We start from the raw sequence: 19,126 nt of genomic DNA, 5'->3' as shown, positions 1-19,126 counted from the left end.
AGGCCCTTAAATCATTTTCTTTTCTTGGCAGCTATCCTAACCTTGTTAAGTGGCATTATCTGTGATTTCTGATTACAGCTTTTATGCTCCTTGGCTGTGCTGTTGCTTGAAATGTTTGTTTTTCTCCTTCATTTTTATTTAGAAATTCCCAAACACACATTGGTTCCCTGCCAGATTTCATAAGCCCTGTGATTTTTTCCCCCAAAGACTAAACTTCTAAAAGTATATCATTTGTCAGGTTTCTCTAAAGTCCTGGGGCACCGGATGAGGTCTGGATGCTCTAAGGCAGGGTTTCTCAACCTCGGCCCAGCTGACCCTGGGGGCTTCGGGGGGGGGGGGGGGGGGCTGTCCTGTGCACGGTAGGATGTCTAGCAGCATCCCCAGCCGCTATCCACTAGGTGCCCGTGGTGTCGCCCCACTCAGTTGTGACAATGAGAAGTGACTCTAGACATTGCCGAATAGCCCCTGGAGGACAAAAGGACCCCTGATTGAGAACCTTTGCCCTAAGGTAACCTCCATGGTAACCCCGGAGGCCACAGACGTGGAGAGCAGTTACCAGCCTTTCTGTGGAGGCCACTGGATGGCCTTGGGCAGGGACAGGCCATTTGTCAGAAGTTGCATTCTAATCTGCTGACATACTGAGCCTGGGTTTGGGCAAGAGTGGATGGTGGCAACCTAGGATAGGCCCCGGCACAGGAAAAGCCTTCCCTTCTCCCAAACCAGTGTTCCGCAAACTTTGCTTTGTCCCAGGACCCCTTAAAAATTATAGGGAACTCCCAAAAGATTTTATGTGTGTTATACCTACTAATATTTACCGTACTGGAAATTAAAATGGCATTTTAAAAGCATGTATTCATTAATTTATTTTAAAATAATAAACCCAATATATGTTAACATAAATAACATAGTTTTTATGAAAACTGACTATAGTTTTCCAAAACAAAATTAGTAAGGAGTGGCACTGTCCTATGAGTTTGCAAATCTCTTTAATATCTGGCTTCGTAGGAGAGAATAGGATTCTCATTTCTGCTTTTTCCTTCAATCTGTTGCAAGATCACGTGTCGTGAAGCCTCCAGGAAACTCCACTGTGCAGCAGGAGGCAATGAGAGTGAGAAGGGCAAGGAAGGTCTTAGTATCATTAGAAAAATAGTTTTGATCATGGGAACCCTCTGATGAAAAGGTTTCAGGGATCCTCTGGGGGTTCTTGGGCCACACTTTGAGAACTATCCCTCTAAACTAACATGTAACACTCGTATCAACCTAGCTCACTTAATGGTTGACAACCTTCTTTAAAACCCGGGCTCTCTAGGGAGATATCTCTATTTGGACCATAGCGTGAGTGCCTTTAATCAGACTGCTCTGTTCCGGAGATCCAGTAAGAGCCACTGTCCTAAGGAAATTGAATGAAGTCATCTGAAGAACATAGTAACTTGAGGGAGGACAGGGACCGGTAAGGGCTTCGTCAGAGAGCAGCGGGAGGACGCTGCGCCCTGTGCAATAAGAAAGGGGGAAGCACAGAAAGGAAAAAGAAAATGCTTTGTACTTTGTGCTGTTCTCCTGCTGGAATCAGGCACCCAGGTGCCATTGGGAAGCATCCCCCACCAGCGGAGCCTGGGGGCCAGTGCCTGGCTTAAGGCATAGCACTGGGGGTGAGCTGGTGATAAAACAAAAACTAGTAAGGGGAAAGAAGAAACAGAAGGGGGCCAAGCAGTGGGAAGTAGGAGAGAAGGCAGTTCCAACACTGATCTCAGGGCCATAGATGGCCTGTCTGTCCTTTAAAAGTCTTAGACTTGGGGCATCTCACTGCCTCAGTCAGTGGGGCGTGCAACTCTCCCTCTCAGGGTTGTAAATTCAATCCCCACGTTGGGCATAGAGATTACTCAAAAAGAAAATCTTTAAACATAAATAAGTGAAATTAAAAGTCTAAGACTTAACTCTCACTGCCAATAATATCTTCAAGAGGCTCCAAGTTTTGAGTATCTTTTGTTGCTTTGCATCCCAAGCCAAACCTGTTGGCATTTGAGAAGGCTAAGGTTCTGAGCACTGATTGAAGGAACTTGTTTAAAATATAAAAGGACCTCAATTTCCTGGTGAGATACAAAATGCAGATATTCCAGCTGCCAAGCCCGGCGTCAACTGAGAAAGTGTCACCTCCCTGACACTCAAGGTTTATAGCTTTCCAAATCTCAAGTACTCTGAAATTGCATATTATTTTTAAATGATGATACATTTCTCGGAATATCTCAGGATGAGATGGTCCCTCTGCTCTCAAAGGCAAAGGGGGAGAGAAAGGAAATAGCCTTCGGGGACTTGGTCCGATAGAGGCCACATCTCTGGGACTACAGGAAGTCTTCTCAATGACCGGATATGTTGGTGGGTCCAACATATCCCAACTAAGCTAAGAAATTCTATGGCATGTTCATAGTCACAGAAATGTGTCTGCTTTCCCCCTTGTGAACTGGTGGCGTTCAGCATAACATGCACTAGTATTCGCAATATTGTTCATGTGACTCTGAACCCACAGTAGCTTATTGCCTTGTAATAGAATTATGCCACCCTCTAAATATAATGCATTTTTTATCTGAAGTTACGAGAGATACTTTACTTAAAATCCATTAGTTCTAGAAAGACGACAGGGTAAAGGTCACTATTCCTATTTTACAGCTGAAGAAATTTCTAAGAGAAGAAATCTTAACCGGGGACCAGTAGGGTTTCCTGCATCTGCCCAGTGGCTCGGACAGCAGGCCCAATGCTTTAAGAGGCAGAGGGCTACGGAGCAATGGCCTGGCCTCCTGGAGCTGTAGGAGCCTCTCAGTTGAGGAAGTCTTCTTTTAGAAGAACAGCTTACCTAAACTGCTTCTCTACAGTACTACCCACAGTGGCAGAATCAGTTTGCCATCTTAGATCATGCCATATTAATAATCCGTTTTTAAACAATCTGGTTCACCCTCTGGTTATCTGAGTGGACCGCCGACCTACGGCCACACCAGAGAGACAGCCGGTCAGTAACAGAAACAAGCCAGAGTCCAGTTCTCTCGTGGTTGAAACCCCTCTCAGCCACAACTCAGAGGTCCACGTTCCACTCTCAATCCTAAGGCCAGGACGTGCGTAAGAATTCAGTTTGTGGAGTGAAGACATGTCTGTAGGACAGTTCTTTCTGAGATCAGTTTCATCTGGGCAACAGATATGTATAATAAAGGACAACTAATCAGAAGGCACGTTGTGCACATAGAATCTACTTTCTCTTCTGTTCCGATTCATCCTTTTGTCTTGTCCCTGCCCCCTCCCCCCCCTGCTCCTCCATAGAGCTTGCTTTCTGTCTGGAAGTACAACAAGACACCCGGTTAGATCAAACCTAACACACCTCCGCCACAAAGCTACCACGAGCTGCCGCCGGACAATTGTCACTTGAGGGGAGACCCCCTCCCCACCACACACAACCTATCCGAGGAGTGCCTGTTTTTCTATCCTCATTATTTAACAGTGTGTGCCGATTACTCAAAGCGATATGGGCAGGCCCTGGTAAATATAGCGTTGCTGTAGTGTTAACTTTTTATAAGGTAATGCTCAGGTTGCCTGCAGTGTTCTAAAATTACTCTGTGGCCAGGGCCCCCTGCTTTATCGCTTTCTATAGTTTTAAAGTAGTTTGAAGCTTGAATAACATAAAATAACATAATATAATGTTATTTATGTTATTTCCCACGTGAAGAACGCCTGTAAACCTTGCAGTATTGAAACTCAGTGAACAAGGCATCTTAGACAAGCTGAAAAACAAATGGTGGTACGATAAGGGGGAATGTGGAGCCAAGGACTCCGGGAGTAAGGTCAGTCGCTGAAGGTCTTTTTGTACTGATTAGCAATCACATTTTGAACCACTGTTTATTTTCTACCCCAAAACAGCTTTCCTTCCCAACACACACCCCCCCCCCGACACAGTGGGACCCCTTTATAACACCAGCGCTAAAGGCACAAGGCGGGCGCCCCGCCGGCGGAGACCTGCTGCAGGGCATCAACCATTGACCTTGAGCGGACCGAGCTAGTATTGACATTGGAACGCAATCCGGCCCACCGCACTTCCAAAGCTGTGCAAAGACCGAGCTGTGTTATAAAGGGGTTTTACTGTATTTCACATTTCGAAAGTTCAAAGAGAAAACCTAACAACAACCACAACCAAAAAAAAAAAAAAAAAAAGATCCAGTTGTGACAGTACTTTCTCTTAACCTCTTACAGTGTCAGAGACTTTGTAGTTGTAAATACCTTTGGTTATTTGTACATTATGTCGATCCCATGTGAAAACAGTCAAAGAAAGAAATAACAAAGACTGGTCTCTGTAAGCAGAGTGATTAGCCTCCTCCCAGCTGCTGTCGTATTGAGTTCAGCATCTATTTGGATCTCAAATATCATTAAGTCTGTCACACTTCTCTCTTCCAAAGGTGTCATTTGAATCTCTGTACGTAATACTTTTGAAATTTAGTCGCATGCTCCTTAAGGGTATACATTGTCAGGATAACATCACATTGATAAGCATGAAACACTCTTCCCCGCCTCCTTCCTGCCCCCTTTGCTCCCCTAAGAAAGTTCTTTTTAGTTTCAATTTTTGCCTTGCCTTTTTTTGAACTAATATTGTGGTATCAGTTAATTCATTTCATGAAATGCCACTCATTTCCCCTGCGCAGTGAACCATTTTGCTACTGGTTTTCCACATCCCACGGCAGGGAATTCTGTGAAACTTAAATACGTGGAAATGGAAACTGTTCTTGTTGCTGCGACCTAATGCGGCTTATGTCCAAGGTTATGTCCTTTTCCCCCGTCAAATACCACATACGTGGAGCAATCTCAGGGCAGAGGGACGGTTGCCGGAACTGGTCCATTTCCTAGTGGACCGTGGAGCATTCCTTGCAGAAAGCCTGGCCAGCCTCCTGAAGGAAATGACCCATTGTTTCATAAGTGACAGACATTCCCACTTCTCTAGTTACCTGTCATTCACCCTAGAAGAGTGACTATTTGAGAGGTTGTTGTAGACATGAGGCTCACACATAGCCCCTCCCTGACCATGCACTTCAATTCCAATTGGCCTTCTTATTAAAGTAAACAAGTATAGTGCTGGTTCCTATAACAATAGAATCAGGACGTGGCCGTATCATCTCTCCATTTAATCCTCAGCTAGCTGAGCCACAGTGTTGCGTGTCAGCTCTGGCCATTATCTGCTCACTGTGTTACCATGTCAATACGATATCCAATTCACTGATGTGACAGTTTGGGTATTCCATCCAATGGCATTCAGCAGCAAAATGGTCACATTCCCTCTAAAAAGACTACAAAATGCTATTTTATTTTATTTTTTCCAAAGAAAGGCTCCGGGCCCTTGGTGTGTCCTACCTCCAGGTAGGGCTCAAGGCACCAACTTTTTTCTTTCCATTGTTCAGCAGCTCAGTTTTTGCTTTTTCATGTAGGCAGATAGTCAGATTTGCACAGTTCGACCTGAAAGTCACTGACCGGCTTCCTCAATTTTTCCCCCCCCCATTTTAAATAGAAAACAGAGAAGCATAGTATTTTTTTTTTAAATATTCACTACATTCCCTGGAGTAAAGCTAAAAATGAGCTGGATTTTTTTTTTTTTTTTTTTAATCATCAGCCTCTTAGAAAAGCTTTCTGATTTGTATGGAGCCAATTCAGGACCCAGTGGGTCCTCCTGACAGTTTTCCTTAAATTCTCAGGAAGATGGAAGGGAGCTAATTCTTTGTGCTGGGCCCTTGTTCCAGCAGCGTGAAGACTTGCTGCCCTGAGGATGCGAGCTCAGCAACCAGTCCCCGAAGGGAGTAATCTCTCAGCCACCAGGGGAAAGGGGAGAGTTAATCCCTTTTAAACAAACCCTCGATAAGTAACTCCCCAGATAAGAATATCAGGAACCCCTAATATTCTCACCTGGTATCTTAAAGACAAGTTGTTGACAAGTTTGTCACAGGGAGAATGAGGGAGAAAGGGGCGTTGCGGGCCAGAGAGGGGAAAGAGTGCTTCAAGTTCCCAAATGAAAAGAGTGTTACATTTCTAGAGATTATGGCACAGCTCAACTCTGGCAAATGGCACTTTGCGGCCGGCAGAGGAATGAATTGGGCTTGTGTTTACACTTTTGCTCCCGTGGCCAAGCGCTGTTTTATTTAGTCATTGACACCATTTTGAGGTACCAAAGGAATTAAGGAGTCAAAGTAAATGAACAGCTAGGTGAGGACCACAACTGTCAACAGAAGCACAATCTACCATCTTGCGGGCCATTGTGAAACATCAGCCAGTTGCCAGAGTCGACTCATAACACTTACTTACATCAATGTTTAGTTATTCTGCAACTTAGAACTATCCTATATAGTTGTCATGTATTGTGATGTCCCATTGCTTGTGTTTTCCCAAGAACTAATCGCGTTGTTCATTTCTCTTAGGACAAGACCAGCGCTCTGAGCCTGAGCAATGTGGCAGGCGTTTTCTATATACTTGTTGGAGGTCTGGGGCTGGCCATGATGGTGGCCTTGATAGAATTCTGTTACAAATCACGGGCAGAGTCCAAACGCATGAAACTCACAAAGAACACCCAAAACTTTAAGCCTGCTCCTGCCACCAACACTCAAAATTACGCTACATACAGAGAAGGCTACAACGTGTATGGAACAGAGAGTGTTAAGATCTAGGGGTACGGTCAAGGTCTAGTAAACTAATCAGCCTTACCTTACTATATGTTAATCTCTCTCTCTTTTTCTCTCTCTCTCTCTCTTTGTTTTTTCACTTCAGTTTGTTGTTTCAAGTATTGTCTGTTCTTTGCAACCATTTGATTCTTTGAGAACAATGGTTGCACTTTCTTGTCAGGCAGTGCTGCTTTTCTAATAGCGCCGTCGTAATCGTACTGTGGTGTGTGACCCAAAAGGAGAAGAAATTCTCTAGAGCAGCGCTGTTCAATGGGAATGTTTGTGAACCACATATGTGAACCCCATGTATGATCTGAAGTGCTCTACTCACCACACTTTTTAAAAGTAACACAAGTGAAATTAATTTAATGCTACATTTTCTTTACCCTAACATATCCAAGATCTCATCTCAACATGTTCTCAATATCAAAAGTGAATGAGATAGTTTACATTATTTTCTTCATGCTACGTCTTAGAAATCTGGGGTGTATTTTATACTTCTGCTACATCTCAACTCATACTAGCCACCTGTCGAGTGTTCAGTGGTTGCATGTGGCTGCCATATTGGACAGTGCAGTTCTAGAGAAAGCAGCGGCCCTTGAACCGATGGTAGAGTGAGGAATAGGAGTGGGGCACTGACGTCTTGACAAATGCAGTGCTTCTGTAAGGGCACGGTGGTTCTCTTAAGCCTAAGCCTGAGACCATTTCTTTAATCTTTGAGTTCCTTTGTTGTCCCTTTCTTGGAACTGATATTCAGGTAAGTGTCTCCCAAAGAACAGTCTAGGCTCCCTGCTATTGGCTGCCCCAAATCCATATTTAGATGAACCTGACTAATGCCACCTTGACTCCGGCAGCTACAGCCAAACCCCCACCCCTACGCCAACCAGTAGCTCAGATGTGTTCAAAGGCAAGCTTAAAGTGGGCTAATCTGTCTGTTCTGGAAGTGTTTAAGAGAATATAGTCTTGTCACCTTCAAGTGCATCTGTCATCACTAACACACCTATCTGAAGGGGAACAGAACAATTAGCAACTTCACAGCCCCCGTTCTAGGTGGGAGGTGTTTTACCTCATGAGTCAACATCAATACGAATTCCTTGAATGCTCTCGAGTTTCTACAAATGCAGTATTTGCATTTTGATCTCCTTGTATTTCACATTGTGGAACGAAATTCGGCCCCCTTTTAAATAATACTTCATGCACATAAATCATGTGTCTTCACCATGGAAAGCATTATCTTGTTTGGTGAAGCTGCTGGTTGTTCTCTCCTACTGCAGACCACAACCCTCTGCTGCAACATGAACTAACCCACCCGCTGAGTGTTCCCATTGCATTGCTGAATGGACAATACATAGATCCATCTGTAATTAGCATTGTTTGCATGCAAGCGTTTCATGTTCCAGTGTGCTTACAATATTTTACTCTTGAGTAAGTTATATACGCCCATTACAATTCGGGGCACATGATTTGCTTTTTCAGAGAGTAGAACATGGGTGATTTCAGCTTACCTTAATTATTTCCCAAATTCCGAAATACTGGCATCCAAAGAAAGAATATATTTGAAATCGGCGTAACAGTTTTCCAAGTGCTCTCACATCTATTGCCTCGTTTGAGGCAATGGGTCACGAAGTGTTTTCCCTTTCAGGTAACTAAGACCCAGTCACGCCGAGTGACTTGCTCAAGGCAACACAACTAGGTAGTGGCCATTCTAGGACTAGGACCCAGTCCTCCTTCCTCCCATAGATGGATTCCCTTTGCTAAACCATTCAGCCTCTAACCACCCATGGCCTGGTGGCCTCCAGGAACCTTGAAATCCCAACGGGATCCCGTCAAATGGAAAGCAGATCCTAAGTCTGTGTCCCACTTGTTTACCAAAAAAGGCATGTGCGTCCCTTCTTACACATTGCACGTGAGGTTGTATAGTCAGTATCTCCTGCTTTCCCCAAAAAGAATCTTTCTGAGACAAGCATCAGGCCTTGGGGTCACACAGCCCCCAGACCCTCTTTATTATCAGCCATTCCATCCGGGAAGCTATAGTCTCTACTCCTCGACTACCACAGCCTCAGTCTCTTGTTAAAGCCCCAGAGCAGTGCTTCTTAAACGTCAGTGTACGTCGTGAATCACGTGGGGAACTTATGAAAATGCAGGTTCAGGTTGAGCATGTCTGCGAGGCTACCTGAGAGTCTCCATTTCTCACAATCTCCCCGGCCATGTTGCTGCTGCTGGTCCAGGGAGTAGTAAGATTCTAGAGAAAATGATCTCAGGGCATGTAACTTAAGGAAGGAAAGGAAAGAGGGAGGGAAGGACAGAGGGAAGGGCAGAGGGGGAAGGACAGAAAGAGGAAGAGAGAAAAAGAGAGGAAGGGAAAGAAAGAGAAAGCTGGGGTCGGCAAGCCTCTGGGCAGAATGTTGCAGTCCTCAAATGGAAACCCAGAAACGAGATTGCCACATCTGTCTCCCTGGCTTCCCTTTAGTCATCTTGGTTGATCCACTTTGTGAGGCAAAATGCAGGCTAAAAGAGGCAAAAATCACATTTTAATAGACATCAATGCCAATGTTGTTAGGGCCCAGTTAGCTAGCACCTTGGCAACCATCCTAGGATGAAAAGAAAAGCTAGGGAAAGCCTCAGCAAACAAATCTGTCCTCTGAGTCTATGTGAAGTCTCCACACAAGAAGGAAAAGCCTCAGAGGATGCCAGAAAAATCCTTCCATGTGTCAGTCCAAGAGGCACACAGCAAGCTGAGCAGGAAACAGAAACCTGTCTGCTGTTCTCAGCCAGTTTGGTCACGTAATGTTGGTTAAGTGAAGGGTGAGCCCTTTATCCATTCATCTTTTAATTCCCACGAAGTTCTGGAAGATCTCCTAATGACTTCTCATTTGTTACCTAGTTATTAAGCTTCCAGTTCTCTGAATTGGCCTAGATCTGTCACGGCCTATGCAGGGGCACAGAGATCAAGAGGCACCCTGAGATTTTACTTTTATTGCTAGTTATCAGAGCCCGCCTTAGGAGTTTGGGGTACCATTAATTCTTCAGGAAAACTGACTCCAGGGCAAATCACCTGCAAAAATATGATCCAGGTGAAACCTGGTTAATAAAGACCAACTCCTGGAAGGGTGGCCCCCAAGCATGCCTCGGCAGGTGACTGGCCGCCGAGTGTTCCAGATTCCCTGCACCCTAGAGTTGGCTCTGCTAATTGTCTTAAGAGACTCTTCCCAATTTCCCCATTGCCGTCAAGAGCTACTTCTAGCTTCTTTGGTTTCTTCAACAATATTTTTGAAATGCTTCTCATTTTCAAGACCTCAAGATGCCTGAAGTTAAGGGAAACGATTTCCATTTTCCCCCTAAGACGGTTCCGTTTTGTCTTCCCAGAAAATGTTAACTTTGTCCGTGTGGCCCATTTTCAAAATGATCAATTTTCCTTCTGCAGCCCATGCATAAACATTCTTGCTGGGGAAATTGTCGGCTCAGGAGAAAAACAAGGGTTCCCTTGGTATAGAGGGAAAGGATGGAGGAGAAGGGTATGAGCTTGAAGAGGAGGCAGGAAAGTGCCCTGCGGGCTTCAGAGTCAGGGGCAAATGAATGCCCTGCCCAAGTTAATCCCTCCTACGGTGGGGGCAGCATCAGCATTCCAATCAGGCCTCTAACATCCAAGCAAAGACCCCATGGATGCCAAGCCTGGGTACCACCGTTCTGACCTCTTTCTGGTATGTGCTGCCCCTTTAAAGCCCGTGTGCTATTTTCAGATTGGAATAACCAAGGCTGTAGGTATTAAGAGACACAAGCTGTCACTTTTCCAGCAATGAACGGCACATTTTCTTCTCACAGTCAAATGGATTTCAATTGAGCAAGCCACACAGAACACTGTTTATCCTCTGTCTTAGGTAAACAGTCCCCTGCCACAGGTTCTGCAATCAGAATACAGCCCACAGGTTAGTTGTTCTGCATATGTCTATATAAATGCTACCAAGACTTCCTAGTCTACCTGCATCCTAAGTGATCAATGCCTGGAGTTAGACTTCACGTGACATCCATATATTCCTTAGTACAAGGCACAGTAGAGAAGGAACCTAATTTAACCGATGGCAAAGCTTTTGCATCGGGAGAGAGAATTTAAACAGACTTGTTGCCTAAAGCCAGTCAAACTGGGTGCAGCCCCAGCGATGCCAGTTTGAGAAAACACTCATGGTTCTCGTCTAAGATAGACTGAGCCGTAAGAAACGTCGAAATCCCTAAGAGAAAGCCCATTCACATGGAAGTTACCCCCTTGCCTTTGCAGGTCCCATCCCACTGGCGGCATGTGATGAGAGGAATCACCGAAAACGTGGCTGCTTCAAGGATCCTGAGCCAGATTTCACTCTCCTTGGTGTCGGGCGTGACACGAATATTGCTGATGGTGCAATGACCTTTCAATAGGAAAAACTGATGTTTTTTTCCTTCAGTGCCTTACGGAACACTCTGAGACTCACGACAATGCAAACCATCATTGAAATCTTTTTGCTTTGCTTGAAAAAAAAATTAAAATAAAACCAACAAAAAAAAATGGACATGCAAGATTCCAGTATGTGAAAAAAAAATCTTATTAAAAAAAGTCAATTCAACAAAAGCCATTCTTTGATACCACTGCTCAATATACAAACACCACGTTCTTTAATACACACACGCACGCACACACGCACACGCGCACAGCACACACACACACACACACAAAAAAAAAATCTTTAATTCCAGTTCAGCAAATAGGCCCATCTCAGCTAAAATAATTAATTCCTCCTGATTAAAAAAAAAATCTCTGACTCCCTGTGTTTGGGAAGACAGACTGGCATTTCTTCTAGGATCTGCTGACCAGATGTTTTTGGTAGTTCCTGTTGGTAGTGATGTTGTGTGCACCCTCTTTCCTTTCAACGTTGCTGAAATGTGTGTATCTTTAGAATGTAAATGCGACACATAAGAAAATTCAAACACTTTGGAAAAGGGACTAAGCCTTGACTTCTCTGTGTTCTTGAAATGGTTTCGTGAAAATGCTTTGATAACTTCCCACTCGGTGAAGGGATTAACAGAGCTTTCGAAATTGACTTTTGTGTGTAGCAAGGGATGGGGCACTATCAGGCAAACCTCTCGGTGCTTTCCTAAAACGGATCCCGGGGCTCTCCAAGAAGCCTGGAATTGCAGCTCACAGATCTGTTTTTCTTGCTTCAGTGTGCATTTTAAGTCAATACAGCTGAGTATTTAGCATTGAGGTGAGGGAAATGCTGCCTACACTCCCAAATGTGTTTAGAGTATCTTTCTCAGAAACAACACTGTGTTTAGCTCTGCTTTCTCCGCTAAGTATGCCTTTCAAGTGTACACCCCGGAGACAGGACCGCGTCGCAAGGCGGGCCAGTGGGTTCAGACCACAGTTCTCAGTCCGACTTTTACTCTTGCTAGGTCTGTCTTCCCAGCTGTTGCCTGTTACTGCCCGTGGCTCTCCATCAGACTGCATGTGTCCTTTTCTAGTTTGCAAAGACTAAAACGCATTTCCAAACCTACTGCTAAACCCAGGGCCTCAGCATCGCTCCTAGGTCCTTGCTCGGAGCCGTCTCTCCACTGGCTCTCTCAGAAGAACGCTCCACTGCTCCACGGGCTATCAAGTAACTAATTGCGCACCTGCCGTTGGCATTATCAGAACAGTCAGAGGAAATAGTCTCCGCTCACTAATTACCTCCTATATAATGACGTATGCTTCCTGTAGTTCAGTAGTTCGCTCTCATCAGTGACATGCATTGGGAAGTTTCCAGACTGTAAAAACTAGGAGCTCGAATTCATTTCCCAAGTGTGACCTTTAGATGCTTAGCCGACTCGCTGCCCATTTGCTCTTGTCTTCAGAAAAGGAAGGAAGAAGTCTCGTTCCAATGAAACGTTTCCAGAAAAGTGTAATATAAACTTTCATTCCAAAAATTGTGTCATCAGCGAATAACTCACCTGTCAAATTTTAAATGGTATTGAACAAACAAAAAGAAAGCTGTTGTGTTTTTGTTCTGTTTTGTTTTCATGAACCTGTGACTTTCAACTTCTGAATGCTATGATGTCCAGAGCAGGAAGCTGACGCCGTGCAAATGTGAAGTTGTATAAAACGAATCAACCAACCTACACACAAATGTTTTCAGAGGCACTGTATAAAGAGAAATGTATGTTTATTGACTCAAATCAGTTTTTCAGAGGAAACTTCACTGGGAATGAAGAGGCGGGTAAATTGGTTTGTTATTTTTTAAAAACTTGCATGTTTAAAAAAAAACGATTGCTTCAAATCTCTGCTACTAACTTCAAGCTATGGGAGTTTGGCGGTAGTCACTTGAGGATTTTTTTTCCGATTCTTTTCTTTTCGTTGTTAAAGCTGTACTTCAGTGAACAGAAAAATTGCCAAGCAAACTAATGGCTGTAAAAGCGTAAATTGCATGTGTGGGCATAAATTACGGAGCCTCATTGCCATGAGGTATTGTACAAAGTTTTAATACATTTTGTAAATAAAATTGTAAAGAAAGCATTCATGTCTGTGCTTTGACTGTTTAAAATTTACTCGGATGCAGGTGCTAAGACGTTATTGTTCACTAATTTACTTCCCACCGGAAGTTTTGCCAACGATGTCACAGTCACCTTGCCGGTGATTCTCCTAAAGGATGACGCCACCCCTGCCCGACACTCAACTGCAGCCACACATAGTCAGGCTCAGAGCCCTTGACCTAAATAGCAGTGTGCCACCCAGACCTTAGGTTGGGATTGTGGGGATCACCTAGAGCGAGATGGTGTCTACAAGCAGCAAGAAGCAGGATTTCATTGATAGGGAAAGTTTGACCTCAGGGCCTTCCATTCCCATTCTTTGTCTCCTCCACCTTTTGGGACCCTCTCCTCAGAGGCTTTGACCCTAACCTTGGCCTCGCATCCTCCCTTCTCCAGATCTGACCTCCCAGCAAAGTGCCCAAACTAAGGATTGATGTTCTTCAATAACATTTCCAATTGCTTGCCCACATCATCACAAAGTATGTGTCCTGGTGCTCTTAGGTAACTGGCTACGTTTTGTACCGCTGTCCGAATTCCTGAGAGTAACTTCACGTTCCATTGGAAAAGAACCTTCATTCCACCCAGGGTCACTGATCTAGAGTGCAGAGAGAAGTAATGAACTCAGGACTGTACTGATTTTACAACAGTTCTGCGAGAGAAATGAAAGGCCGTAGATCTAGTCTGATTTGTAGATTCTGAATATGGAATACAGTTATTTTTAAAAAGATTTTATTTATTTATTTGACAGAGAGAGACACAGCGAGAGAGGGAACACAAGCAGGGGGAGTAGAAGAGGGAGAAGCAGGCCTCCCTGCAGGGAGCCCGATGTGGGGCTCGATCCCAGGACCCCGGGATCATGACCTGAGCCGAAGGCAGACGCTTAACGACTGAGCCACCCAGGCGCCCCTGGAATACAGTTTTATCCAATACATACGGCAAGTGTTTACGAATAGACCAGTTTTATATTCTGATCCCCATAGAAAACAGGGGATAATGATAGGAGGGAAGGAAGGGATCATTTGCTGCTGAGCCAGGAAAGAAGAAAAGGGCAGCTGAGATGCTAGAGTGAGAAAGGAAGGAACCTATCGGGGGTCGTGGAGTTTGGAACAGGGAGCACGAGGCCTTGGAGACAAAAAACTCAGAGTGGGAAAGGAAAGCTCTCAGAAGATTCTCAAGTGTAGGCTGATGTAAACACACTGAGGTTAATTTGGTCGGGAGGCCTCCCATCTTCACGGTCCTCGGAAATGGCAACGGGCTGGCCAACCATCGTGCTTTATGACCCTTCAGCTGCTTTCCTTGTCTTCGGTTAGGACACCCACAGCAGTCTCACCAGCAGAGAACTGAGTCCCTAGGGAGCAGATTCAGGGACCAGATTGGAGTAGTGGTTCCCTGGGGGGGGGCTGATAAAAATCAGTTCAAGTACCAAATGATGACCCCCCCGGATCTTTCGAAATAATAGATTTCTATTTTAACGGGAACTTTCAATTGCTTACCCCGAAGGAAAAGCCACTCTTAGGTGCTATGGCAGAGGATGATAGAGCGCAATTTGGGTTCAGGTGGGGTTTGGGCTTTTGTTTGGTTTTTTTTTTTCTCCTTGGTGGGAGGGAGAAGCGAAAGGAATACGAGTAGTCTTTCTCAAATCAGACTGCAGGTAGCTGTATCTCTTGCTTACACATCAGGTCAGACTTGCCAACCAGGTCTGCAAAAAATTCTTGAGCTTTAAATCCTACATGCCCCCCCACCTGCGCACCAAAGGAAAATGCCCCTTGGTCCTTGCATTGGTTTCCTTGCCTGTCAAGATTCATATCCAATCACATCATAAAATCTTCCAATGGGAAGGGCAAATATACTCAAGGAAACCTTGGTAGGCTCAGGCAAGAACTGTAAATCATCTGCCTAATATTGGGTGGGGAGAGAGGGTTGACTGTGACTTGGGGAGATGAACCTAGAGGAGGAGAACACATTGAGAAGCAAGAAGCAGAACCATTATTCCTCAGAATGCAGAGTCCTGCAGGACGCCTGGGTGGCTCATTCAGTGAAGCGTCTGCCTTCGGCTCAGGTCATGATCTCAGGGTCCTGGGATCGAGCCCCTTCTCGGGCTCCCTGCTCAGCGGGGAGTCTGCTTCTCCCTCTGTCGCTCACCCCACTCATGCTCTCATGCTCTCTCTGCCATTATAGGGTGAAAGCAGCCACAGACAATATGGAAATAAATAAATAAATAAATAAAATCTTTAAAAAAAATGCAGACTCCAGGAAGCAGAAGATAGAGTAACATGCTGTCTCAGAAGGGCACGAGCCAGTTATATCACCAAAACCTCCTATCAGTCAGAGCCAGCTAGTCAGCTGCTCCGGGCCCTACCCCTCCCCTCTTATCCTCACCCCGTTGGACTGGGCTTTGGGGCACCAGTTTATTACCAGATCAGTTGGCAGAGAGGACACTCAGCAGCAATATATCTGCATTCAGTTGTGGGCACACACAGAACTTGGCCTCCCAACAGGAAACCTCTTTTGAATCTGGGGCCACTGGAGAGACTGGCGGTTTCAACCCTATCACTCTGGACTTGGAAGAGAGTGAAGAGCGGCATGGAGAATTAATGAAACTTGCCTCTAGAACTGAAAGCCAGAGAATGAGGTGCTAGGAGACGTCCCGCACATCTAAGACTAGGAGTCGTAGACAAGACATTCATATTCAGTGAAGACACAAGGCACACTTTTGGGCTTTCTCAAAAGGCTTCCTGGGAGGCCTTTTGTCACTGTTGTCAGGAGAGGATGGAGGGAGGTATTATGGAGGGTCTGTCATTGTCCCAAAACTACCGCCACTTCCTTAGCATCCTCAAAACCGAGGGTTCACAAACTCATTTGAACAGGCAAGGTGCCCAAGCTCTTTGACAGGCATTGTCCTTGTAACGTCACAGGTGATGCAGGAGCAAACTTGGCTCCTGCCCTCAGGGGGCCTGCAGGCTTGGTGGCAAGGTAGACAATGAATCTACATGAATTCATGCCCAGCGCTTAGCTCAGAGAAAGAACTATAAGGAGCCCAACATGAAGACTTTCCTCCTGCCTCTTCCTTCAGATGTGTGCTTCTTAATACAGTCAGGTGGAACTTTTGTGCCTCCAAAGCTGTGAGCCTCTTCAACTGAAGGGTCACACCTGGCCCTTGTAGGCCCCTAGCTGCTAAAAACCTCAGAATGATCACTTTCCTGCCACCCTCAAAGCAGGAGATATTTGCTTATTTATTGACTCACAATGCCCTTGTTATAAAAGTATAAAAGAACTAAGGTGCCTGGGTGGCTCAATCGGTTAAGAATCCGACTCTTGATTTTGGCTCAGGTCATGATCTCAGGGTCTTGAAATCCGAGGCCCGCCTTGGAGTCCACACTCAGCACAGAGTCTACTTAAGATTCTCTCCCTCTCCTTCGGCCCCTCTCCCCACTCGCACACACACTCTCTCTCTCTCCCTTGCTCACTCTCAAAAAATAAAAAAAATAATAAATAAAAAGTAAATACAAGTATAAAAGAAGCTGCAATGTCAGCCTAAGAAATAATCCACTCCCTGTGCAGCAGATTTGGCAAAATTGGCCTTTCAGTGGTTTCACCGAGTTTCAATTCTGTAGCAAAATGGCTGATTTAAATTCTTCCTAATAAACATTCACGAAGCCTGCACAAGTCAAAGCTCTGGCAACAGCTCGCAAGAACCTTGAATGTAGGCTGATGGAGGAAACAGTTTTACAAATATTTCCAAACAACATTGCCATCTTCCCCCATGAGAGTGCTAATTTTCTTGAAAGACTGGAAACCCACTCTCAACCTGGTAATGACTTTTAAGGCCTACATTTTCCCCACTTACAATAGAGCTTTGGAAAAGCTTGTTACTCCCTATCTCTTATTCCTCAATAATTGTACTATGGCTTCTACCCACCACTCCAGAAGAACTGCTCTTGACAAGGTCATCAGTAAACTGCAAATCCTACTTTATAGCAACAGATGGCAAACTTTGGCCCACAGGCTAAATGTGGCCCACTGCCTGTTTTTGTTAATAAAGTTTTATTGAGGGGCACCTGGGTGGCTCAGTCGTTAAGCGTCTGCCTTCGGCTCAGGTCATGATCCCAGGGTCCTGGGATCGAGCCCTGCATCGGGCTCCCTGCTCTGCAGGAAGCCTGCTTCTCCCTCTCCCACTCCCCCTGCTTGTGTTCCCTCTCTCGCTGTGTCTCTCTCTGTCAAATAAATAAATAAAATCTTAAAAAATAAATAAATAAATAAAGTTTTATTGAAACACAGCCATCCCATTCATTTACATATTACCTGTGGCTGCTTTCACCCTACAATGGCAGAATTGAGTACTTGCAACAGTATTGCCCACAAAGTCTAACATATTTACTAACTTGCTCTTTACATAAAAAGCTTGCTAAACCCTACTTTGCCCTACTTGATAGTCATTATCTTATTTGGCCTCTTTCCAGAATTTGATGCTATTAACCTGTCCCACCTTGAAAATCTCTATTCCTTTGACTTCTGTAACAGCACTCTCTCCCGGTCTTCCTCCTACCCTGTTGCTGCTAATTTCTCTCCTGCTTCCTGGTCTCCTTTTCTATCTCTTAATGTCAGTGTTCTCCTGAGTTCCACCATGTTTCTTCCTCTCTTCTCCCTTTGCACACTCTCTCTGGGTATCTATCTGGGAAACTATCCCATAGTTTCCATTTCCACCTGTATTATGCTGTCTCTCAAGTCCCCATTTCCATCTCAAAACTTTCTCCTGAGCATCAACCCAGCATATCCCAATGTCTATACCTCCTCACTTGGACTATCCCATAAGCACATCAAACTCAGCATGTCCAACACAGAAACTATTATCTCTGCTCTTACCCTTATCCCATGGCTAAACCAGACTTCCCTCTAAGAGTCTCCATCCTGACTTAAAACCCCATTGATAAAGAGTAAAGTAAAATATAGGAATAAATCTAATAAACTTTAAAACTGGTAGATGTGACGATCTGAGAAAAATGGGCTTGCACTCAGAAGCAGAATTCACAGTACAATGACAATAAAAAAACAAATGGGTCAGTTTAACATCAACCTGTAGAGCTATAAGATGCAGTGAAAAGTAAGTGTATGATTCTTCTCATCTTTTGGATCTCAGAATTATAATATGATTTGCACTCACATGGAAGAAAATCAACTAGAGTTGTCACCAGTGAAGGAATGTGCAGATTCCAGACAAGCTACACAAATCACCTTTGGAAGCATAATATAAAAAGATGGTTCTCATAACGCTCGGGGAGATATGAGGAAGAGCCTGCATGGAACCAAAGAAAGAACAAGGAAAGAATGGATAGGGGGTTTGCATCCAGTTTATATAAAGCCAAGCATGTGTATTTGTGTAAGCGTTCTGAATAATCTAAGTAGCCCACTCTTTAGCTCTCCTTCCTTACTCTTGCCACTGCCGCAGAGGGTTGGGCCATGCAGAGAGGACAGTAGGACAGGGTGTTAATCACCACCATAAACCCAGACACCCAATCCAGAAACTGAATCCTGGTTATCAACCTTGTGAGCTCCTTACCTCATTTTTACCCTTAGTCAAGTCTTAACTCTGAAATCTGAAAACTCCTTCTGTGAATCCCTATCTTAGTTTGAGCTTGTAACACTTTCCATATGACCTAATTCAATAGCCTCAACTGTTCCTCTTGTTTCTAGTTTTTGTTCCCCCAATTCACCCTCCACACTGCAGCCAGAATGATTCTTTGGATCTCGTCACTCTTCATTGCCCTGTGGCATAAGGGTAAATCCCTTAGTGTTGTGAGATAGAGCCCCATGTCGAGCTCCACGCTGGGTGTGCAGTCTGCTTGAGATTCTCTCTCTCCCTCTCCCTCTTCCCCTCCCACTGTGCACTCTCTCTCTCAAATGAATAAACAAAATCTCTTTTA

At 44.7% G+C, this 19,126-nt stretch overlaps 1 protein-coding gene across 8 annotated transcripts in view; it reads left to right on the top strand.

The window, feature by feature from the left end:
• The window catches only part of GRIA3 (glutamate ionotropic receptor AMPA type subunit 3), a 275,987-nt gene extending 262,779 nt beyond the window's left edge, over window positions 1-13,208 (top strand). For 5 of the 8 annotated variants that reach the window (XR_004297784.1, XM_032391369.1, XM_032391368.1 and 2 more), the window contains 3 exons: window positions 3,710-3,824; window positions 6,435-6,682; window positions 10,948-13,208. Coding sequence is in view for 6 of the 8 variants with exons in the window: in XM_032391369.1 (XP_032247260.1) it covers window positions 3,710-3,824; window positions 6,435-6,680 (361 nt within the window). In the remaining 2 variants the exon portion in view is untranslated. Of the gene's footprint in view, window positions 1-3,709; window positions 3,825-6,434; window positions 6,694-10,947 lie in introns of those variants that run through there. The other 3 variants (XM_032391371.1, XM_032391370.1, XR_004297785.1) reach the window with 3 other exon arrangements.
• The last annotated feature ends 5,918 nt before the right edge of the window (window positions 13,209-19,126 follow it).

Source organism: Phoca vitulina, unplaced genomic scaffold (assembly GCF_004348235.1).
Source record: "Phoca vitulina isolate PV1807 unplaced genomic scaffold, GSC_HSeal_1.0 scaffold62, whole genome shotgun sequence".
In the NCBI taxonomy this organism is placed as follows: domain Eukaryota; kingdom Metazoa; phylum Chordata; class Mammalia; order Carnivora; family Phocidae; genus Phoca; species Phoca vitulina.
The sequence above is the reverse complement of the archived record's forward strand: the minus strand, read 5'-3'. Positions and strand labels throughout refer to the sequence as shown.